The 24,222-nt window shown below is 53.2% G+C and overlaps 4 protein-coding genes across 4 annotated transcripts; 2 read left to right on the forward strand and 2 right to left on the reverse strand.

Moving 5' to 3' along the window:
- Positions 1-6,377: 6,377 nt before the first annotated feature.
- Positions 6,378-7,239, forward strand: BZA05DRAFT_458621 (uncharacterized protein; the record flags this gene model as incomplete). The annotated part of the gene is made up of 2 exons (XM_051487611.1): positions 6,378-6,821; positions 6,892-7,239. Coding segments are annotated over 2 exons (696 nt in total), but the record flags the coding sequence as incomplete, so codon positions are not given.
- On the forward strand, positions 7,240-7,976 carry BZA05DRAFT_141275 (uncharacterized protein). Its single transcript, XM_051478898.1, has one exon. The coding sequence runs from the start codon at positions 7,335-7,337 to the stop codon at positions 7,884-7,886; it is 552 nt and encodes a 183-aa protein (XP_051336830.1). The 5' UTR covers positions 7,240-7,334; the 3' UTR covers positions 7,887-7,976.
- Positions 7,977-9,474: 1,498 nt separating this feature from the next.
- Positions 9,475-10,496, reverse strand: BZA05DRAFT_421130 (uncharacterized protein; the record flags this gene model as incomplete). Its single annotated transcript, XM_051485677.1, has 5 exons — positions 9,475-9,554; positions 9,645-9,725; positions 9,837-10,010; positions 10,150-10,243; positions 10,434-10,496. The coding sequence occupies 5 exons, from the start codon at positions 10,494-10,496 to the stop codon at positions 9,475-9,477; spliced, it is 492 nt and encodes a 163-aa protein (XP_051336831.1).
- A 6,019-nt stretch (positions 10,497-16,515) lies between these two features.
- Positions 16,516-17,542, reverse strand: BZA05DRAFT_421131 (uncharacterized protein; the record flags this gene model as incomplete). Its single annotated transcript, XM_051485678.1, has 5 exons — positions 16,516-16,705; positions 16,843-16,857; positions 16,910-17,000; positions 17,148-17,217; positions 17,495-17,542. The coding sequence occupies 5 exons, from the start codon at positions 17,540-17,542 to the stop codon at positions 16,516-16,518; spliced, it is 414 nt and encodes a 137-aa protein (XP_051336832.1).
- Between the last annotated feature and the right edge of the window lie 6,680 nt (positions 17,543-24,222).

The following is a 24,222-nucleotide window of genomic DNA, read 5'->3' on the forward strand; positions in this document are numbered from 1 at the left end:
GCTAAACTGTGCTGAGCTGAGCTTTAGGTAAATTTTGCTTGGCTTGGATTGGCTTGGCTTGGGAGGACTGTGTCTGTGTCTGTGTCTGTATCTGTATCTGTATCTGTATTTGTGGCTGTATCTGTCTATATCTGTGTCTTTCTGTGTTCGAGTGAGCTGGAGGCCGCAGGCTCGCAGCTCTCTCTCTCTCTCTCTCTCTCTCTCTAGGTCGACTCTGATCGGGTGGGGGGGGTATGTAGGGTATGTAGGGTGAGTGGGGGAGGAGGGGGAGGAGGACAATTGACGGCCGAACCTCCCTCTCAACTGAACCACCACAGGACAGGCACGGACGGCATGTCGGTACATAACATAAAACCCCAAACCGAACGTACACCATCTGGCTTCTGGGTATTTAGATCGCGAGATACAGTACCGGCAAGGCCCGAAACCCAAAACCCAAACCCAAAACCTAGCTGCCGGTGGAGCGTGGTGCGTAGAGTAGTGCGACAAGGGGAAAGGAGTGCACGCAGGCAGGCAAGCAGGCCGGCTGCGGATCACGGAGCGCACGCATAGCCTGCAGAATCTGGAATCTGGCCCCCCCCAGCCGGCAGCGAGGAACGGCAGCGATACACGGCAACGCACGCTGGAAACGGAATGCTACTCTAGAGAGAGAGGCGAGGAGAGACACTGCTTACAATGAGCCTATTCTATTTACTCTATGTACTTGCATAGAGGTATAGTAGTATTGAGTACTCAAGCTGCGGTGGGAATGTACAACCAGTACCGATGTCCAGGCATGCGGGTTACGGGTTATTTACTGTATCTTCCACCTCCTAATATTTCAGCATTCATTTGAATCATTTCGTCGCCGGGGGGACTGGAGATCGGTACATACTGAAGCCGGGAAAATATCATACCGTGGACGAGATGGAACTTCACACGTGTGTGCAGAAGAGATCAATCTGCCCGTCGTATTGTTGTACGGTACGTAGTTACGCACGGCAAAGGAACAGAAAGCTTCGAATTTCATCAAATGTCTTATGTGCTACGAAGCATGGCAAGGCCTCATTGATGTGATGGTTCACCTGCGTCGATGTCGAAATTGAGTAGAGTTTCATATGTACCGTACCATACATACGGGTCTGGCTTCGGAACGATATCATACCATATCATATCATATCGGACGGCCATGGCTCACGTTTACTATACTATACATAGGGGAGAGCGGGATCCAGCAGCAGCAGCAGCAGCAGCACGGCATCGAAGTACATATCTACCATGGGTTGGGACGGTGGGTACGGTACTGGGTACTACTCTATATAGTAGTTGTAGGATATCTACACCATGTAGATGCTTTAATATACCTCGTACCTCCACCTCCACCATCCTCGTGGCAGCCAAAGCCGCAATTGAGACCATCACGATCTTCGTGGCAGAGGGTGTACCGAATGTTTCGCTACTCGGGCCAATCCGATGCCCATCCAGCCACCGGCCCACCGAATCTTGTTTTCATTTCGCTTATGTACAGTATATAGGCAAAAGCGAGTGGCCGCCGGAAATACCTTCCTCCTTTTTGCTTTCCGTGTCTGTCAGACTGTCGGACAGGAACAGAGGTTTCACGGGCTATCATACCCAAGCAAAGGACTCGCGATGGTATGGAGGTATACTTGGGTATCTAGATGGATAGATAGATGGATAGATAGATGGATACCTCCAGCACGGAGATGAATCTGAGCAGAGCCAGAAGTTAGAACTTCTGCACCATCCGTATGATAGGTACGTACGACGGTTGCATGGCTAAGTACATAGGGTACCTCAGTAGCCAGATGTCCGGACGGAATGTCGTTGCTGATGACCAAACCAAGCCGTGATTGCCGGAATAGGTGCCATCATGATCAACATCCATCCCTTTTTTCTTCCGTGATGATCGTCAGCCGTCGTCGTTGGATGGAACTCAACTCAACTCCAGTCCCTGACTCTGACTCTATCTATCGCGGAAAACGAGGTACGTGCCACTCACAACTGCAGAGTGACCGCCGCCGCCGCTCGCTCGGTTTGTTTGCGGAGTAATGTTATGTATCATATCATATAGAGTAGAAGCACGGTTTGGGGTATTATCCATGCGTGCTTTTGTCTCGCAGGTATGTAGGATATGTTCCGGTTGGTCAAAGTGCATACTACTCTATATCTACATACGGAGGAGTCAGTCTGACGGGTGCAGGTTTGCGGGTGGATAGTACCTACTGTGAGTGAGTCCGTGACTGCACTGCAATTTTGGAGAGAGGAGGAAGTGAAGTGCTGTGTGCTATACTGCGTATCTATAATAGTGCTCTACCAGTACCACTATACCCGCAGCGTCAAACGAGCTCTGGTGTTGCTCGGAACGGACTGTGAGCGAACTGCATGTCTGTTTCCGCGGGTCCCTCATCCATCACAACCCTTCGGTCCTTGCTGATTGACTCTCCGCTACTCATTACTTGCACTTTCGATCCATTGTCCGGGACACAGGACGAGGCGTTCGCTTCCTCTCTCTTTCAACGTAACGGCGACCGAATTCGAATTCGAATTCGAAAAACGAAAGAAAGAAAGAAAGAAAAGAAAGAAGAAAAAAGTCCAGTCACCGGAATTCACCCTGCATACCAAACAGGAAAAAACTGGGCCGTGGATGCGCATGCCGTGATTACTAGAGCATGTGCACGCCGGCAAACGTCGATGCACACACTGCACAGAGTGAGGTGAGAGGGGAATCGCGGTTCATCCCATGTTCTCGCAATCGGTGTATGATGCGTACGTACTTACATACATATCCAGATACGGACAGCCATAATCGACAATCGAAGTCTCGCTCGTACCGCTTTTCCTTCCGCGGGGATTCATAATTCTTCAGCGCATCGCCCCTTCGCCCCCCCCCCCCCCCCCCCCCCCCCCTTCGCCCGTTCTCCGGAGAACATGTTGGAAGGAGGGACCGGGGGAGGGGGGAATTCTTCACGATGCATCATCTCGCAATCGCAACTGCCCACCCCGCTCGCTCAATCATCATTACCTAGCAGCTCTTGCGCTAAATTGGGGCCGTAGCACTGCCCAACTATTCGCGCGCCGGGCTGAGCGAACATCACCCCCCCCCCCCAATCCCCGCCGCCGCCGCCGCCAACCTGGACACTACTCTGGATGGAGAGCACTGGCCCACGTAACCGAAACAAACCGGCCCTTACATAGGTCCTCATGTACCATACCGGTATTCGAGCCTGGAAGCACGGGGAGAGTTGCAGAGCCAGCTTCACGGCCGGGCGAAACGAAACAGTGCATGTTGCGTCTCACCTCTACAGAATTGTCAGGTATGGTATGTATGTACTCCTATCGCTCGGTCAGGTCAGTCAGGTCAAGTCTCTCAACCCCCTCCCTTGATGAGGACCTAGCGCGCCGGAGGAGAGATATGAGAGAGAGAGAGGGTGAAGACCAAAAGAAAGAAAGAGAGCATGATGTTTGTCTGGGCCGTTTCCCTTGGCTTACGCGGGCGGTCCCCTGTCCCTGCAGTGTGTCCTGGTCGTGTCTTTCCCAATCCCTCGGTGCTGCATGGGAGAGGGGCACATTTACATGCTAGTATTAGCACTCAATTTACTCGATTCACTCGATTCACTCGATTCATTCGATTCATTCGATGCACTCAATTCACTCAATTACTGGCCATCAAAGCGAGCGCTGGCCGCACCTATCCAATGCAAAGGCCACAAAGTCGCAACGGCATACAAACCTTTGAGCCTCCTCGACTGCTACAGATTTACATAGGAGACCGACCGTGAACTGGACTGGGACAGATAATACTTCCTTACAGAGTTATCTCCTTGAAATCCGGGCTGGTATGATATGATACTCTCGGCACTACTATTAGGGCCTCTCCCATGCCAATCGAGAAATGGCGGCTTGACCAGGCCATTTCCGCCGCAGCACTGCTATGCACGATCAATTCGACAACGACCTGTCCTCTGATTTTTTGTGTCCCTCTGTGCATGCACTTGGGTTATCCCCTCGCCTCGTCGTCGCCGCTCTAGGGTTAACTGCTGGACCTCCCGCTAGCGAAAAGCCTGGAGTCTCTGAGGATTGCAAGGGTGGTCGAGACGACATTGGTACCTGTAGGTACCAGATCCAGACAGATCCAAGTGTGTCTCAATATTATTTCTTTGCCTCCAGCCAGGTTCGACTATTCCGTTCCTATCGACACTGCCAAATTCGAAATCTGCCCTCCCCCCCCCCTACCCCCCTCCAGGTCTCCAAACTCCTCTACTGCTGGCGCGAATGGGTAGTCAGTTTAGTTCCCTGGAACCGTCCACCACCACCACCACCACCCGTACCCGTATGAAGCTACGCAGGTACATATAGATATCTTGATGAATCGTCCACCACCACCCGTCAGCCAATCCACCTCGATCCGAGGTGCTCACGTTTTTTTACTGATATAAACTGCCACATCTTCACCGACGCTCCGTTCGATCGCCCACTGTCCATCCGGTCTTGGTCCAACGAATTCATTCGGCTCTTCGCAATCTCTCGGCTAACAGTCATCTCCTCCCTCCTCACCACCATATAATAACCTTAGGGTCGATCCGCGCGGCACCGAAAACGTGGTGATCGTCGACTCCTTCCCAACTTCGGCACAGAAGCATCATCTAGCTATCATCCTTTCTGACCGACCAACTCCGTCAACAAGGAACACCACCACCACCACCACCCCCTCCAAAAAAAAAAAAAATTAATAAAAATAACAACAACAACAGCACCTCCGGTACTAAAGGACTCTGCATATCCTTCCTCGCATGCTCCCGGAAACAAGCAAAAGCAGCACATCATAGCAATTTTACTTTGACGCCCTTGCCATTGCGGGGAGACATCGCCTCGAGCTGGTACCTGGTCCACATACTATATCTACCCTAGTCGCAAGTCGCTAGCAAAAAAAAGGTGCGCGCCCTCTGCTGGATTCTGGCTCGCATATATCCCCACCCTCCTCGAATGTCGCCCACTGTCGTCGTGATCGTCAACTCTTTCCCTGCTGTGCTGTAAATGCATCTGCTTGCTTTTCATGTTCATATACACTTCTCGAGCAACTTCCTTGCTCCCCTCCACTACCACCCTCCGCCCCAATTATATAATTAGCCTTCAACAAACACACCGACTTCAGCTCTGAACACCATCTGACTGTAACATCGATACATATAGACGGACCACAGAAACGCGGGCAAATCAGCTTCTCTTCCTCGAATTCAACCATCTCGAAAACCACGTATACTTTGAGTGCAGAGTCCTCAAAGTTTTCAGCTACGCTTTTCCCCCTAATCACCCCACAAGCCGCCAAAACGGCCGCCATTAACTATCCCCCGTTTCCTCGGGGCCCTGCCTCCCCACTCGACAACCTCTTCCTCCCACCAACACCGCAGTCGCCTTCCTCACCATCCTCCGTGAACGGGGCGGATAAATACTTGCTGCCCTCCCTGGACCTTTTGGGCCAGCAAACCCAATACTGGGGTGGAAGCAGCAGCAGTGGTCCTGCCTCCGATCTTTCTCGCCCGGCAACTGCATCCCCGCCGCATTCGACATCTTGCTTCTCTCCCGTTTCCTACGTGTCCACGAGACCCCTCCCAACGCCCCCCGGCTCGAGTGATTTTGACGGGCGACCATACCACCCGGTCTCTCGGGAGGAGTTTGCAGCTGCCACTCTATGCCAACAGCCTCTGCTTTCCAACATCAATAATATTGCTGCTAGGAGACACCGCGACAATCTCCCGCAGTTTAACCTGACAGCTACCCGTTCGTCGTACGCCACTTTTGGAAGCTTTCCTACCCCGCCACCTTCCGAGATGACAACTTCGTTGGCCTCGGCCTCAAACAACGGCGTGTCTTCGTCTAGCACCGGCCCGTATTCGGGCTTCCAGCACAGCAACAATAACAACAACAACAGCTCTCCGTATGGTTACATTTCGACCACGCAAAGTTATTCGTCTCCGGGTATGCAGGCATTAAGAAGTTTCACTTCGCCGTCGGGCTACGGATCGGCCCGAAGCAGTAGACCGGACAGCCCTGCCACCGGTGAAATGCTGCCGTCTTCACCGTACGATGCGAATGGAGCTTCATATCCCACCGTCAACAGCATGGGGTTGACCAGCAGCAGTACTCACACCAGCCTTCCTGCTGCAGCAGCACCCTTAAGCAGCCTGCCATCGATTGGGCAGGGGAGCAATAGTTCTTACGCTTCTTCACCCTACAACATTGGTGGAGGGCATGGCGGAGGGCATGGTGGTACTGCAACCACGCAGCAGCAGCAGCAGCAACAGCACCACCACCACAATGCCATAAATAGTCAGCCGCTGCAGCCCACCCACGACACTTATTCTCCACATAACGCTGGCCTCCCCCCACCACCCGCACCTTCTTATTACACCACCGCCTCGACCTCATCATCTTCTCCATCACTCTCATATCATCATTCATCGGCGCCACTACGACAGATGTCGCCCACCACCCCCACCACGTCTTCAACGATGACTCGACCCCCGTCGGCAGCCAACAACAACAATTACCCCCCACCTCTGTTGCCACTTCAGCCGCAACCGCAGTACAGGTTGCCTTACCAGCTTCCGGGCATGGCTTTGGGGATGGGACAGATGACCCACCACCACCACCCTGGTTCGCTTCACCATCCTCAACCGGATAGACCTTTCAAGTGCGACCAATGCCCGCAGAGCTTCAGCCGTAACCATGATCTGAAACGCCACAAACGCATACATCTGGCGGTGAAGCCTTTCCCCTGCGACAACTGTGAGAAGAGCTTTAGTCGTAAAGACGCTCTCAAGGTTAGTTTTTATTTTTTACCCTACAGCACATGGTCCAATGAGGTCGTTGAAGACTAATACATATCCACAGCGACATCGTCTTGTCAAAGGTTGCGGCAAGGCCTCTGATGCGAAACAAGCCGCTGCTCAGCAGCAGCAGAAGCAGGAACAACGATCGCCGCCCTACGATCAGCGGTCGCAGCATCAGCAGCAGCAACAACAGCACCAGCCGCAGCTTCAACGTCATCACCAGCTTCCACTACGACAGAGCGGCCTCCATTCCTCCTCCCCTGTCCCCCACCACCTCGGGAATTCGGTGATCGTCAAGTCTGAGCGATTATAAGACCATTGCCTCTACCAACCGCCCATTTCGCTATCATCATCATTCCGACTTCTATACATGTATTATTCTGGGTTCTTTCCTTGCTTTTTGTGTTTGGCTTGTGGCTAGGCCGTGCGTCGTTCCAACAAAATGGCGCTGTACATACAATTAGCCTCGTGGGGTTCGGTGCTGGAGTCAGTGTGAATTGGCAGATGGGTTTTCTCGTTCTTGGTTTTTTTTTTGGAGCGTCTATATCTTTTGGTTCAACTTATTTGGTTGGGGGGAGTGGGATCACGATACACTTCGTTCTTTTTTTTTCGTTGCCTCATTTCTCTTCAAAAATACTGGCGCCTCGAGTCTGCTTTTTTGATTCTTTTTTTTCTCCCCCTTCCATTCGAATTTTATCTTTTGGTTCATGGATTTTTGGAGGGAGGTGTATTTATGGGTATATGTGCTCTACGTTTTTTTTCCTTTGTCTTTTTTCATTTTTTTTCCTGGGAGGGGGAGGGGAATGGGGAAGGAAATACGCGGAGGATGGGGCACGGGGGGCATGGGGGGGCGTGCAAGGCCGCGCAATCATAGGCCTTGCTTTTCGGACGGTGATCGGGAGTTATTTTATTTTATTTTTTGGCGCTCTGTTTTGGATCTGGTATCTACATGCATGTTGGTTGGAACTTGGGGGATCACCGGGGACCGAAGGGTTTGAAGGTTGGATGGTTGGATGGATGGATGGATGGATGGATGAAAAAGACAAGGAATTTTGACCATGGACTCGCCGGAAAGATGATGGGAGATGGGAGATGGGAGTCGGGAGTCGCGACACACATCAATGGTCGGTTCGTAATCAATACATCACACACACATACACACAGAAATACAAATACACGCACGCACAATGGCTCTATGACTTCTGCTGCTGGTTGAACACATTTTAACCACATGGGATCCCACGTACATACTTCCTACATACATATAATCATATCATACATCATATGTGATCGTCGTTATGTGGGCACTAGGTATGTACACTGGGGCCTCCTCTTGTCTCGTCTTGTCTTGTCTTGACTGCGTCAAAATCGCCCCAACTCGAGGTGGGCACATGGTTATCAAACGCACATCATCCATCATCCATCATCCATTTCTGGGGGCATTGGGCGGTAGCCGTTAGTTACATGATATGTAGGGTGCTCTGGTTGCTCTGGTTCGTTGCTCTGGTTATTCTGATTGGGGTGGCCGGTCACTATTTAGCGTTGCGATATGTACCTAGAGTACGCAGAGTGAGTAGGTGCAAACCTGCAACCGACGGCGACGGCGGAGGTTTCTTTTTCCTTTTCGTTGCTTTCCTTTCATTTTCGTTGCTTTTCTTGAGCTTTTCTTTCCTTGAGTTTTTGTTCCGCTGGCTCAGTTTCCTTTCGAATCGAATTGCCAGGAGCAAACCGGTGGTGGTGGCGGCGGGAAGCGTGCTGCGTGCTGCGTGCCCCATCTTCGGTGCGGTGGAGGATGGAGTACGGACCACGGTACCGCAGACCTGGGTACGTGCTACAGGCCTACGGCTTTTCCGTTGGTTCGTTGTGGAGAGGGTGGTGGTGGTGGTGGTGGTGGAGGGGGCGGTGGAGGGAGGGGGAGGGGGGATCAGCCAAGCAGGTGGGCGGGCAATCACTGCCAATACCTACTAAGGTATATACCTAGAGTAGAGTGCATACATAAGTCCATAAGTAAGGCAGGTTAGGGTAGTTGTGTGTTGCTTCTTCACGCTCGATATCGATGTATCGTATTGATGTATCGATGTATGATAGTTCTACCCTCCATCTCCTCTGCACAATGCACACCTCTCCCCGCCGCTGGGTGCAGTGGTCCCGACGCCCCTCCCTCACCCATCCTGCAGCCCAGAGCGAAACCAGGGATCCATCCATCCACACGGAATCCTCGTTCAGCATCAGCATCAGCATCAGCATCATCAGCATTATGTTTGGATTGGGCTGGGCTGGGCTGGGATGCTTCTGCTTCTTCTGCTTCTTCTGCTTCTTCTTTTTACACTACATACACACTTGGGTCCTTGGGTCGCGGTTCTTGGATGGGTGCACTTGTTGGCGGGGCAAGATACACAGATAGGTAAATCCGATTGCTTGCAGCACACAAGTTTTGGTTTTGGCTTTTACACAGTTTTAGTTTTTTGGCCGGAGGTTTTTACAACCTACCGTACTCTATTGTCAGGTTGGCAGGTTGGCAGGTAACAGGTGGGCCTCCACCTGCGGGATGGCAGGGAGGAGGGGGGGAGGGGGGACAGTAGTTGGAACTTGAGACTTGGGTGGGGCTGGAGATGCTACTCTAGCGAGCGAGGGAGGGCTTTTCTCAGTTCTGCAGTTCTGCACCCGTGGAGATGGTGCGGATGGTGCGGATGCGGATAGAGTTGGGGGAAGTGCGGATGGAGGCTGCGGTGGTGGTGGTGGTGGTGGAGGTGGTTGGAAGCATGTGAGGGAGAGAGCTCGGGCTCGAGGCGTCCGTAGGTATCACCATCATACCACCCATCTGGCTACGGCTGGCTGGCTGGCTGGCTGGCTGGCTGGGGTGGTGCGAGACGCACAGAGACGTCCCGTCCGTGGCTGGAATCCACATCCATATCACACATATGTAAGTACAACCACCCCCCGTCACGGTTCGTGAGATCCCGAGAATTGGGTAAGTACTATAACACCGTACTACTATATAGTTACCGTCCGCGTTCCTCACTCCGCCATGCGATGTATTCGCTACACTAAGTAGAGTAGTTACCGGTGCTCGTCTCCGGCCCTTCTCTTGGCCGGCAGCATGCGCTTCTGTAATCTCCTTCTCCTCCTCCACCTCCTCACCGCGCCCCGCGCCGAGCCGCCCCGCCCGATCCGCTCGATCTATGAAGCAGTGCTAACAAGACTCTAGAGCTCGCAGTTATATGTACATACTAGAGTATGTATAGTTAACTAGCATGTAGCATCTCGATTGAGGGATATCGAGTATGGCCATGTGTTTTGGATCCCGGATTCCGCACACCCTCGCAGCTCGCACGCTCGAATCCACCCCGGGAAGCTGTCCGGAAGCACGCAGACGACGTCCACTTGCTCGCCACGCTCTCGCCACGCTCTCGCTCGGAGCGTAAATAAGCTTAAGCATTTTTGCTTTTTTTCCGCTGCTTTCTCTCCTCGTTGTTGTGCGGGCTGGGGTGGGGCTGCCTGAAGCACATGGGGGCGGGGGGGAAGACAGAGAGACAGACAGAGACAGAGCACGGCCATCGTCAGTCCTTGTCTCGGCCCGCATGTGCTCGCACAATAGCCCACCCAAACAAGCCTCGCCCAGGCCAGCCCCCAAAGAACCCATGCCCGAATGGTCGCAGCGGCCATGGCAGGCGGCGGACGACGGCTAACGGCGTGGCCTCCGCCTTCTTTTCCAAGAGAATTAGTCGAGACTCGACTTGACAGGGGGAGGTGGGGAGGGGAAGGGGAATCGGGGGGCTGCTGCTTGATGGAGATGGCCGTTTGCTTTTTTTTCTCTTTCTTGAAGGGAAGGGAAAGGCCAATCATCCACTGGTCAATTGGGCGGCGGCGTGGCGGGGGTTCAGATCGGATGTCTCTCCTCTAATAGCAGACCCCACTCCCCCTGTAGATGTGGTAAGTTCCGCGGCGAGACCCCGACCCCGACCCCCCAGTCACGCTCCGCACCGTGAGGGATCTGAACGATGAGCGAGCTCTGCGAGAACGAAGCTGCGAAGCTGCGATTGGGGAGTGCGCGCTATTAGTGAGAGGCAAGACACGACCGGCCGTTGTGAGATGTGATAGGAATGTATCTAAGTATTTAGAGTAATATAGCAAAGTGGTTGGTCGGTAGGTTGGCTGGTTGGTGGTCGGTTGGAAAGGCGGGCGGGGCGGGTGGGCGGGCGGCGAGGATGCAGGATGGATCGAAGTGTTTCCATTCGATGGCCGGAGCGCGTATGTATGGGTAGTAGATGCAGTTCGATCTCAGATTCCTTTTCTCGTGGACCATAGGAACCTCTGCTATGCTTCGGAACCGATCTTGTGGCGCCCTGGACACCGGAAGGGGGTGGTGGTGGTGGGCATTGACGCGCGGATGCCCTCCCACCCCCCATCGAGTTTCGGAGTCGAGTCTTCACTGTTGGCAAATCCGTCACTCCCCTCCCTCCTCCCAGCTGCGGTGTACGCACCAGATAGATAGTAGAGTAAGTAGTGACCTCACTCAGCTGTGACTGATGGGGGAATCAAACAACCCGAGTGCAATATTGGCGTCCTACCGAGCAGACGGCGTCACGGCGGCGGCGGCGGAGCACATCCATCTTCAGCTTCTGCTCCTCGATGTGTCCTCGTAGAAAAGCAACCACGAGCAGTGACAGAATGCGTGGGACAGCATCGGACATCCCCCTCCAAGCTCCCGCCCCACCACCGGCGGTAGTCATTCCGTATCCGTCCAACACCTAGGCAGTTAGTTAGTAGGTAGAGTACTTGGGGGGGACTACACCGTATGCAATGTTTTGTTTGTCGTGATTGTCTCGCAAAAGTACTCACCTATACGCAAGGTGGTGGCGGCGGCGTAAGCTGGCAATCAAAGTGCTATTTGTTTGGTAAAGTATTCTCCGTGCCACGAGACATTCTTGAGTCTTTTGTGGCCCGAACGACACTCTAACTGTAAGTACTCCACCGCCCCGTGCATAATACATCCTCTACATACATACTCACATACATACAGACTCATTTTTCATCGCTCCAGCCAGTCCAGCCAGCCAGCCATCCATTCACCAGTGACCAAACGCGCAATCATGTCCAGTCCAGTTCTGTCGCGTGCCAAAAGCCGGGCTTCGCATCCGTCCGTCAGTCACTCCAGTATCACATGTAGAGTAGATAGGACAAATCAACCGGACAACGGAAAAGCAAAGAAAAAAGAAAAAAGAAAGCACGCACCCAATCCGCAGTTGCCCAAGCAGCCAAGCTATGCATACATACATACTCTTTTCAACGCATCGCCAGTCTCCTCGTTCGCTCGCTCGCTCACTTTTGGAACAGGATCCAGATGAACCGAGATCAAGTCCGAATCGCGGACGAGTCAGAGTTCCAGGCCAGCCAAGAGTAGGGTCAGCCAGTGGTGGTGGTGGTGGTTCCGATTTGTGCTGCTGCGATCCGTGGGAATGAGGAGGAGGGGAGGACTCCTTTTTTTTTGCTTTCTTTCTTTCTTTCTTTCTTTCTTGCGATTCGTCACCGATAAGCGTACTGCGTGATGTGTGCTGCGTGCTGGTGCGTACAACATCATCATCACCATTATCATCACGGCGAAGGAAGAAAAGGAAAGAAAAGAAAAAAGCACCCCGTGCGGAGCGGAGAGAGCGGGTGATGGCTTGTGAATAGGTACACCAGGATCCGCCAGGCCAGTTACCTACGCTGGAAGAAGGAATCTATGTCGTGGCCGAAACAGGCAGAGTCCATACATAGTTGAACTCCGTGACTCAATCTGCCCGCCGAGCCGGATCGATCGCACCGACTCTCATTTTCTACGACTAAAAGCCCCCCGCGCGTGATCACGACCGCCGTGCCGGTACACACATACACACATACACACATACACACATACACACATACACACTCACATAGGTCCAGTACTACATATACGCCCCCTCCTCCCGAACAGGCGGATACATACCCAGCTACGCGATGCAGTGCAGTGCGTGCGGGATGGGCGTACATTGAAACATTCCGAGCACGACCGGCTCAGTTTTGGTGGTGAATCAGCAGCAGCAGTCACAGTATGTACACATAGCAGCAAGAGCTGGCACGGGTAGTTACTATAGAGTACGTGGTTTGCAGCACAGTGAAGCTTGTCGCACTCGGACTCGGATTCGGAGCCTGCCTGCCTGCTTGGCAACGGCGGTTATTGGGCGCGCGAGGGCGCGCGGAGAGTTCTGTTGCAGACTTGCAGACTTGCAGTATTGCAGACTTGCAGTTGCATCGATGATCGATCCTTCGATTCTGGCGGGCGGAGAGCTAGAGTAGGTGCTGCTGGTGCTGATGCTGCTGGTGCTGATGCGCATAGATACGGTCAGCTTCCGTCCAGACAAAACTGGACAAAACTAGACACGGGTGGAGCGTGGGTGGGCATTGCGTACATACCATACATACCTAGGTAGATACGTTGGACTCGTGCGGGAACCGTATTTCTTCCCAGATGCAGTTTCAGGATGCGTATGTACATACACACCTACATACAGTGTACACACGCCGTCATCATCCTCCACTGCGGAAAAGGGGATGAATCATGGATTGATGGATGAAAAGCTTTTCGTTCCAGGCTTCCAGGCTTCCAGCTCATCCGTTCCTGGTTTGGTTGTGCTGCATGCACCTGGGATTGCTTTTTGGAAGTTTAATCTTCATCGCAGTCGATCGTGCTATGTCCAGGTATATCATGGCAGTTACAGACAGAAATGGCACACGGCGAGTGATGGTGTGTGAGGAAATGCAGGTGGCCGTCCGCAGTAGGTATACCGTATACCTAGTACATGGACACTGGCGGTGGCTGTTGGTCCACTGCAAGGTTTATTGATTGGATATGTCAGGCTGGCTACACATTCCGTCCATAGGAAGGAGGCATTTATCGATCTCAAGTTACTATGGTGCAGATGTCGAGCAGTTTGTTAATTTTTGCAGTCACTGGCACTGCATGGAATAAAATAACCTTTTCCTTCCGGTAGCACGATAGCAGTGAGGATCTCACTGGTTGGCGTTGTACTCTATGCAATTGAATCAACGGGTTAGAGTCCGTCCTCTTTTTCGGTGAACTGAATGCCGTACCTAGGTACCTATGTGACTGCATGATGAAAGTTGAAACGATTCCAAAACTGCAACGAGATACCTAGATAGGTATTTTCCTGCTCACCTGGGAAACTTACTCAGCTTTAAGCTAGACCTAGTTCTTTTTTCGAGACGATCAGATGTCAAACGGCCAAAATAGGCAGCAAAACAAGCAGCCAACAGTTTGGGGGGTTCGGTAGTGCCGCATCCCCCCCTGAGTGACTGAGACTCTGAGAGCAGTAGTGTTGAGCGAGTATGCGAAAAAAGTGTTGGTATATAGAGGGGTTATGAAGGCCTACATGGTACATGTCATAAGTGCAATATTTGACTTATGCCCATCGGTTGACTAGCCTGCCTTTGACTCGCGGGGATGGTGGGGCTGGCAGACTTGAATGCGTATGCCCCTCCCCCCTCCCCATCCCCCATTGATAATAACCGAACGGTTTCACAGGATGCACAGATATGTGGGCCGTTGTAACTTATAACTTGTGATCCGCGGGCAGAAATAGGTCGTGTTCGGCTCAGGACTTGGGCCCGGGCCTGAAGAATCAGGCGTGGACTCCGTATACCTGACTGTGTACATATACAAACAGTTCATACATATCATACCGGTTCGATTCGGCCGAAACTGAACTGAATTCGACCAAGGGTTGGCGGATGTGGCACAACGTATTATGTCAATCGTTTTTGTTCAGCACGTGTGATGGGAACTTCATTGCATTAGGCGTTCAAGACTTCGCGCCCCCTTTCGTAATAGTACAGCTGGTGAGCCCTTTTACGCATCGCTTCTGATGGAAAGTATTGGAATCTGGATGGGAGCCGTTTAGATCAGCGAAATCAGAATCTGGGTTGCGTGTTCGTATCCAGTTTCATGGGCTGGGCTGCGTGGTGGGATATTTTGCAGTCTTTAGAGCGTGCGGCCCAGAGCATGTAAGCAAGCACAGTCTGGGACTCTGGGGACGTTTTTGCGGTTCTGAGAATTCGGATATACAGTGTGCTGCCCGTCATGAGCAGTCATCCGGTCGTGAATGTCTTACATTGAGCAACACTTTCGGATCCTCCTTTTATTTCGCTTTTGTCAGCCCAAGGCGGATGGGTAGGGGAAGTGGGGCGCCGCATCAAACTGGTCGGTACCGGGGCTTTCACCTCGACTGGCCAGGGCGGACAGGAAACGGAGGTCGTGGGTTCGTCATAGTCTAGATGGGTTGCATGCGAAATAAAACAGGAAGATCTCTCTCTCTCTGGATCCTCCTTTTATAGAGGGGATGTAGGTGCTCTTTTCGGCGTCCGAGCGAATGCACGAGGCTGGACTGTCATATATAACTGAGCTTATCCGAGTGCGCTGGCACTTGCACATATTCCGTCCCTTTTGGAGGTTGTCTTGGAACGCGGGAACGCCGAACGGCACGCACGTAGATCCATTCTTTCCTCTTGATCTGTACATTGGGGACGTTTACTCCTCGGCATCAAGCAGCACTCCTTATGCACTTCCTCCTTCCAACAACTGTGAGTTCAACCGAACGACTTCCTCCTTCCCCAATCCAGGGTGAATCGGTATACCAATACTGACTCCGTTCTGATGCGCAATCTTTACCACTTTCTGGCCGGTAAGTTTATCGGCAGGTTGAACAGATCCCGAGCCTGCGCGGGCCGTCGGATACATATGGTGCTGAGTTGCGAATGTGCGAGCCTCATCAAGGGTTCACCGTTCATGTTTGCAAACTCGCCTGTCGGCATTCAGTTCCGCCATCCGATCTTGACCGCGTTCGAGCCGTCGATCGCCGCATTCGAGCTCTTGCGATCTGGATGCTGTCTAGCATGCGTAGAGCCATACGATGGCAGGTATCTAGGTGTGCTTCCGATCGCTGCAGAATGCCAGAATGAGGTGGAGACCCATCCCTCTTGGCGCCTTCCGTACGCAGGCCTGATCCTTCATGAAATCTATGCATATGCCAGTACACTAAAGACCTGTTGAGACGACTACAGGTTGCAATGGGGATGGACCCACGATTGATGTTCAGTACAGCTATTGGAGCGCGAGTATCGCGCTTCGGGCGCTTGAGATCCGCGCGGTTCATGGCCTCGCACTCGTTAATTCGTTCTCTCTAAAGTGCGACTCCCACTTCATGGCCCTAGTGGAAGAGACAGGCGAGAGGAGACGATAGGAGGAGGTAGGCACTGAATTGATGAGCCAGGGTCACTCCTGCTCAGTGTTCTACATGATCCAGTCCAGTCCGCCCCGGCCTATAAACGGGACTGGACTACCGTATGATCTCTCGTGACTTGTGAGAGTTATGCCTATAAACACTCCTGATAATGCATGTAAGCGCAAGCTAGCGCACCTATGGTTAGCGCGCCGAGCAATCATGCAACGTCAGGTGTTCAGCCTTCAGGGGCTGGCAGCTATCTTCATACAGCTGAACACGACTCTGTAGCTGGCAGTATCGTCAACTACACCTACACGATACTATCCTCCTCACATCTCCTCACAACAATGCAGCTATTGACCATAATGAACGATCAAGATTCCTTAATGCTATCTACCGATCCGGCCAGGCCACCCTGCACGCGTTCACCGGTTAAGGTCAAACTTCGACCAGGGCCCCGGAAACAGCCCATCGCAGTTGCCCCGCGTCGGTTTCCCCCTCCAGCCGCCTCTCCTTCCAGAGCCAAACGATGTCGAACAATTGAGTTCAAGCTCGGAGTATTCTCCTTGGCAGAACACGGACGGGTGGATGAGGGGAAAGGTGGGACACGAAAACCTACAAGACGGGAAGTATGTGTACGGTTTCGCCTCAAGCAACTAAACCAAGTTACAAAGTGGAAGAAGGTATGCTCTAAGACCATCAGACTATTACATAATCTATGGAGAGCTTGTTTCTAATCGCTGAGAACTTACCAACAGAACGAAGAGCTATTGCTTAAAGCAGATCAAAAGAAACAGCGTATACGGCAGCTTTCCTCACGGTGGAAAGATCTTGAGGAACAACTTGTGCAGGCGTTTGCGGAGCGGCGGAGACTGGGACGAGTTGTGCGCCGCAAGTGGTTTGAGCATACCTCGAAGCGGTTGTTTCAAGAGATTTGTCCTTCTACCACGGTCAAATTTCGATTCTCTGCGGGCTGGTTTTCTCGGTTTCTTCACTGCAACGATGTTGCACTCCGTGTCATTACCAATCAAGCTCGAGAAACACCCGAACAACTTACCGACACTGAGGCAGACAGTAAGGGTGAGGATGATGGTGCTGAGTACGATTTTCGTTGGCGAGCAGACGAGCTTTAGTTGGATTTGTACATATTGTAATGGATTCTGCGAAAAGCCCGAGAATCCTCTTCTAATTCATTCAGTCCGTCCGAGGGTGTGTGCTGGACGGACTAGGTAGTCCACCGGTAAGGTCGGATGGGACGGATTGCAGTCGACTGCCAAGAATGGTACATAGTACAGCTGAAATGAAATCATACGGCGACATTTGAATGAATGCAAGAGGGAGAGCTTCTCTATGTTACGAACATAGTTTCGGCTGTAACAACTACCTACTCTACGCCCTCCTTACATGGAGCGTACAACATCTCCTCGCGACTGCCCCGTCCAACCCAGGCATTTGGACAGGCTGCACCAAACAGCCTGGTTCCGTCCAAGCCTGAAAACGGACGGGCTGGACCATGTAGAATACTGCCCTAAGCTCTTCAAATACTCTGTGGCCTATCCCATGGATCGTAGGTTTAGACTTAGAGTTAGAGTTACAAAATGGTTACGCAAATGTACTCACCCCGGTAACTATATCTCGAAAAGTAGGCCATATAAGCCGAGAAGATTTGCGGAGAGGGTTGCTCTTCTACTTCCTGGCTACAATGTGGTGAGATGTGGGAGTCTCCACCCTTATGGTTGGTTTTGTAAATAAGACGAGGCATGAGGGACTTTCGCGTTCCGGCGAGCGAAGAATTTCAGACAAAAAGCTGGTTGGTTCAGCACAACCATTTTCTACATAATGGAAGTTTCAGAGAGCAAAGATATGGAATAGGTAGTAGAAGCCATCCAGCGTCACCAGCTCCTCAAAAGACAAAGCACGGATGAAAACACGCAGTGACACGGAAATCACTCGACAGCAGCCGACGTTCACACAAATCACACACCCGCCGTCCCAAAACAATTTCCAACTCACCCATTTTGCCCTGCGACATTGCACAACCAAATGGAATTTTCAACTCGTCAAAAGACAATAGGCATTACGTGCTATGCGCAGTCAATAGATATGAACATCAGATCAATTTCGGTATTTTAATGGAAGTTCTTGCTTGCTTGCACGGGCGTCGGTGGATCCATCTCCTTTGCATGTACATACTGCGTACATACTGCGTACATCTAGCCGCCGGCGGCTGGTGGCAAGCTTCGTCGTCGTCGTGCGCCATCTGTTTTGTTGGCAGTTGCCGCGTAGGGGCCCTGAAGTCGAATTCTGCACGGTTCTAGTCTCGTCTCTGGGATCTCGCCGCCGCTTCCGCTCATGTTCGGCTAACTACCTGCTACAAGCTACCGATACAAGGTAAGTAACCACTCCACAGGGATCCCGGAATCCCAGAATCCCGAACAGAGCGAGTGAGATTCCATGTACGAATGTCATCCCCCACGATACTCCAGAGCGCTCCCGTGTGCAATTCCGCAAGACTTTCCAAGTCCGTGCGCAGCCGTGGCCCGTGGGTGCAACTACTCGGGATCTCAAATACTCACAGTTTTATCCTCAGAACAAGACGCGGCGGAATCGTCGCTGACCAGCTCGCCGCGAGAGCAAGTATGAGTGAGTTGGTGAGTCGGTGACAACGCCCACCGACCCATCCCATCTCATCCCATCTCATCCCATCCCGGCCGAGTAACTGCTACCTAGTACCATCCGGCCACATCATATCACATCACATCACGCATGAGCATGAGCATGAGCATGAAGGATCACTCGGGAACCGTCTTCTTCTTCGTGCGGGAGGATCGGCGATCGGTGCCCTCCCGACCCCCCGACCCCGTATGTATGTATGTAGAGTAGAGACCTCGCTGGGTACAGTGTCGATCCGTGCACTAGAGCATGTAGAGTAGTGGAGCTCGAGCAGGGTCCTTCTGCGTTGGGTAAGTGTTCCTCATCCATGCTTATATCGTACTGGTACGCATTGTTCGCGAGCAATCTCTTCTCTTGTCTCCTTCCTTCCCTCCTCCTTCCCCAGACGTCTTCACTTGCTCGGGAGGATAGAGCCCGAGTCTACCGGTATGCGTCTATGTAGATGGCTACTACAGCAGTAGAGTAGAGTAGGTACGTACATATGCCCAGGAGGCTGCTACAGCAGTACGCAGATATTTCTACATAAGAGGCTGCCATAGCAGCACGTACGGTTATCGCGCGCGTCCCTTTCTTGCCACGATACCCCGATACCCTGATCCCGCCACCTCACAGCCCATCACTCGGCACAACCCCGACCCAGCGAACTTCCCCTCCCGATCTACAGTTCTGCATTGTCGATCAGGCCCGAGCCCCCGCCGCCGAGTTCCGAGCCTGGTCTTCCGGCTTACACATGTAGGTGGATCTCGTCCCGCCACACTGTGGCTCCGCGCTGAGCCCCCCGCCCCGCATGCAGGGTCTGCTAGGTAGGTACATCATAGCAGTGGGTAAATTAAAAGCGGAGATTATCTGCCTCATGACGCCATACGTTTCCTTGGGTCGGGGAATTTGAATTGCCGTCTCTGGGTGGGGCGGGACGTGTCGTGCATGCCCGGAGAGGGGGGGCGGGGCGGGGGGTGGGAGAGAGAGTGGAAATACAAATACATACATGTGGGAGGGGGTGCTGGGTGAGTGACCTGCTGTGCAAACGACGGATGCAAAGTGAGAGCGAGCGTCGACGCCACACAACTGGCACCACGAGCGTGGGGTTCGGGTACACTCCACTCCACTCTATCGTAGACGTCGTTGGACGATGGTGATGACGATGACAACGGAACTTCGGGGGGAGGAGGGCTGGTGGGGGGAGAGGAGACGATGACTGACGGGGTACGGTTGGGTTGTTCCGTCGCCGTTGTCGGTAGGTAAAGTGCCGCATGTACGACAGCAGCTCACGATCCGATTCGATTATCGTGATTACGGGGCTGGCGGAATTCCATCCAGAGTGAGGATTTGTGGCTGCTACACACTTACCGCTCTACCCCTCCTTCGCGAGAACTAGAAGGGGGCAGCCAACTCATCGCGCATCGGACTCGAGGAACGAGTCCGGGGCACATACGACCGACATACCACCGTGCATCCGTTCTGTGGTCTCGTGAGGGCGGGTGCGCATCGACGACATCATCGCACATGGTTGCGGACGTTGAGGTGATGTGAAGGGGTCCATTTGTGGCGGTCCGTGCCGCTCGGACGAGCCTTATGAGAGGGGGAGGGGGGAAGGAACACAGCTATTTTCCAGCTATCTGGCGACGCTGATTGACCACCGGCTTCCTGCCGAGTTCTGAGTGGTCGCACGTATTTGTTCGTCCTGGTGTAGTTACGGCAAGACAGATCACAACCGCACCGCGCCGTAGCCTGCATAAGAACGAGTGGCGTACAACGCATGTCGAGTAACATCGAAGCTGCATAAATAGGTAGCCAAGTACACTGCATTGGCCGAGGCGGATAGGCGTAGGGTAACTTGGGTGGGCAAGTAGGTCAGTAAGTACACTGTACTTGCGTAAGAAGTACTTACCGGCTATAGTTACTCTACTGTGGCATGCTCGCAGCAGCTCTGCACTCACAGGTAATAGCCTCCCTTCGTTTCTTTTCGTCGCCGAGAATCAGAAGTCGTCGCCGGCCGAGCGAGCTGCCGCGCTTGTCCACCGGCGAGTCGGCGACACGGAAGACACATTTCCACCGGCGACACTGAAGACACAGAAGACATCTCCACCGGGGACTCAGAAGTCGTTTTCCACCGGCGACACAGAAGTCACTTCTCCGCACCACCGCCATCATTGGCATCGTCATCACCATCATCCAAGTCTAGAGGCGGCCAGGTATGCGTACATACATGGCACCGCAGGTACATCAGACGATTCCTCAATCTGCACGTTTGCTTCTGCTTAGCTCGCTCGCTCCGCCGTGAAGGGGCAGTCGCAGGGGGGAAAGGGCAAGTTGCAAGTAGGCAGCTGCAATGCAGATTTGCGAGGCCTGTGCTTTGCATGAAGGCAGACAGACAGACAACACGAGTGCGTTGCCGGGAAAGAAATCCAACAGTTGCAATTCCATTCGCGACCAAGGGAATAACATGTTGGCTGCAGCATGACGACGGAGGAGGTGCGCTCGGAAGGCTGTTTGGCCACCGGGATTGGCTAAGAGGGTAAATAAAAGCTGGGTGGGGAATTGGGGGGCTCGACGACATGGCACAAAAACATGGATTGCGGCCGTTGGGAACACGGGTTGGGTTTCTTTTGCTTCTTTGCCCCCATCGAGGAAGCCGATCCTTAGCAAGACAGATGTGGCTGCTTCGCGCGCGCTGATTCGTGAAGAGAAAAGGATCGTGAGTTCCTGTGGTGTGGTGTTGCACTTTGCAAGCGGTGCGAGCCAAGCGGCCAGGCCCCGCCCCAGAAGCCACCACTACCACCACCACCGCCGGTAGTTACTAGCAACCAATTAGTTAGCTCTCCACCGACGCACTCTACTACATACCGCTCTACATATGCCAATCCTTCACCACTCGGCCCTACTCCGCTACTCTGCTCTCCTCTGCTCTGCTCGCCTCTGCTTCCCTCCCCTCTCCCCTCTCCCCTCTCCCCTCTCCCCTCTCTCCTCTCCCCTCTCCCCTCTCCCCTCTCCCCTGCTGATCCGGGCACTCTAGAGTATCGGTACTCTCCCCACCCACCCACCCATCCACCCACCGGCTCCTAGCGCGTTGATTGACGCAATGCATTGTGATCCGGCCTGTGTATGTGTCGTAATTACGATTGCGATTGTTCAGCGTCGACCGGCAATCCGTCGACGCACGAATCCGTTATCGCCCAACCGATGGATTTCCTTTTTGTGTCCTGTCGATTGAGTGCGTCTGTGGCTGGTCTGGGGTTTTGATGGTGGAGGTGGTGGTTGTGGTTGTGGTGGCGGTGGGTGTTGCTCGCTATACGACATCCGTGCGATAGAGTATATGACATGACGCAAGCCACGGTACATCCATAGTCGAGCACAATTTCGGCCAGGCAAAATGTGAGGGCACCGGCTGAGCTGCTTTGGGCTTTTCTGCCTACTTTGTGCTTGTCGAAGCGGAAGTCGGTGTTCTAGGCCCCTTCCACCACCAACACCACCAACACCACCACCACCATCGCGAACAACACCACCCCCTTCTGCCACCAACAACAATCCCCCTCAGGCCCCATTTTTTTCTTCCTTTTCCACCACCGAGAACTTATTTCGCCCATCGGTTGACGGCCAATTCCCAATCACCCCAATCCCCTAATTCTGACACATGGTGAAGCTAACTAACGGCCTGCCGTGGTCCAAACGGATCTCAGGTTTTTTTTTCCACCCTCGTTCCGGATCGATCGCCCCTTCCCATCCTGACCTTGCTTTTCCGAGGCAGGCAACCACTACTAAGTAGAGTAAGTACCTGGTACTCTGGTTACGCCCAGCTACTCTAGAATCTACACGGAGACGGGGTTCCCTTCCCTTCCTTCCATCCACACCACGTTTCTGCGGAAAGCGAGGAGCCGTAGGTTGGGGAAGTCCGGGCCGAGCCTGGCGGGGGAGAGGGGCAACTGAGCCCAATCATCCGCTCCTGGACCTCGTGCCCAGCCGCGACTCGGGACTCCTTCCCAGCGAGGTCTATAGGATGTTCCTTTCCTCCGTTCCATGTCATATGCTGGGAGATGCTTCGAGTATGTAACAACACTACTACTCTTCTCTAGTACCTACTCATGTAAGGGGCTGGATGATGTTCGAAGCCCCGAAACGGGTAGTTGCAGCCTGACCGTCATGTTCGACACTATCATCGTGAAGATGTTCGGTTTCATCTGCGCATCTACCGCCTGCTTGGGAACCAGTAAGCAAGCTGGAAACACATCTCCATCAAGACCTCCCCCACCCATCAACCTTAGCCTAACCGGCAGACAGGCAGAAAGGCTCCTAGCCGCCCCCATCCATCCGCGTGTCCGTCCGTCATCAAAGAAAAAAGAAAAAAAAACCCAACAAACCAAGCCCTCGGGGAAGCCAACACGAAGGGGCGGCCGTCGCGTTGTCACGGGTAAACAAGAGAGCACCAACACGACAAACAAAAGAGGGTCCGTGTGTCCGTTCGTTCCATCGTCGCCCATGCAAGATACGGAGCGATAACTAAGTCCCTACCTTCCCGACTGCGGCGATGGGTGGCCCGTGCACACGGTGAAAACCCGGTTTGAACCCCCAGCGCCCTGATAACTACGAGCCGATCGCAAAGGCTAGGCAGTCCTGGAGGGACGTGCGGCGGCCGCAAGCCGACACGCCCGAGTCCGTCGTAGCATAGCATACGGTAACAAGTACTATACATATCTAACCCTTCGCCCTTACCTTAGAGTACTATAACTAAGGACTTACCTACTCGACTCTACATCTCCAACTAGCTAACCGAGTAGGTGGTGGCGGTGGTGCTGGCGGTGGTGCTGGTGGTGTTGGTGATGGTGAGCGGGGCGGGGCGGGGCGGGGCAGGGCGCGCGGAGTGGCCGTCAAGTGACACGACACCACAGTCCCGATAACTACGTCCTCTACCTACACCAGAGTAGGCAAGTTCGCAGGTAACTAAGTTACTCTACCCCTTCCTAGACAGCCCGCCTCTCACCTAAGAACCGTACGTGTGTACGTGGGTAGCGGGAGAGGAGAGGAGAGGTGCCACGCTATTCCGTGTCGGCAAGCAAAACGTTGTTCGAAACAAGTTTTTTTCTTCTCTCCTCTCCCGGAGTTTAGGGAGAAAAGGGCGGGCGGGCGACGGGCGTATCCTATGTAGGGTAGGTACTCTACGTATCTAGGCGGAGGAGGAGGGAAGAGGGAAGAGGGGAAAGGGAAAAGGGAAGACGGCCACCGCTTACGCGCGCGCCGTTCCGCACTCCTGCCTGCCTGGCCTGCTGCCAGCTGCCTCCAGACCCGGTCGTCGAAACGGAATCTTCCATCCCTCCGCCAGGCTCCTCCTTCCTCGTCATGCTTCCTCCACCTTCCATTGCGCTAAAATCCTTCCTACCTTTCCTACCCATGATCGTGATTACCCACCTACGTAGGCTTGTGGGCTTGTGGGCTTGTTCGGCGGAGCAAAAAAAGGAAGAAAAAAT

This window comes from Tricharina praecox (assembly GCF_024521635.1).
Source record: "Tricharina praecox strain CBS 144465 chromosome Unknown BZA05scaffold_24, whole genome shotgun sequence".
Classification (NCBI taxonomy): Eukaryota; Fungi; Ascomycota; class Pezizomycetes; order Pezizales; family Pyronemataceae; genus Tricharina; species Tricharina praecox.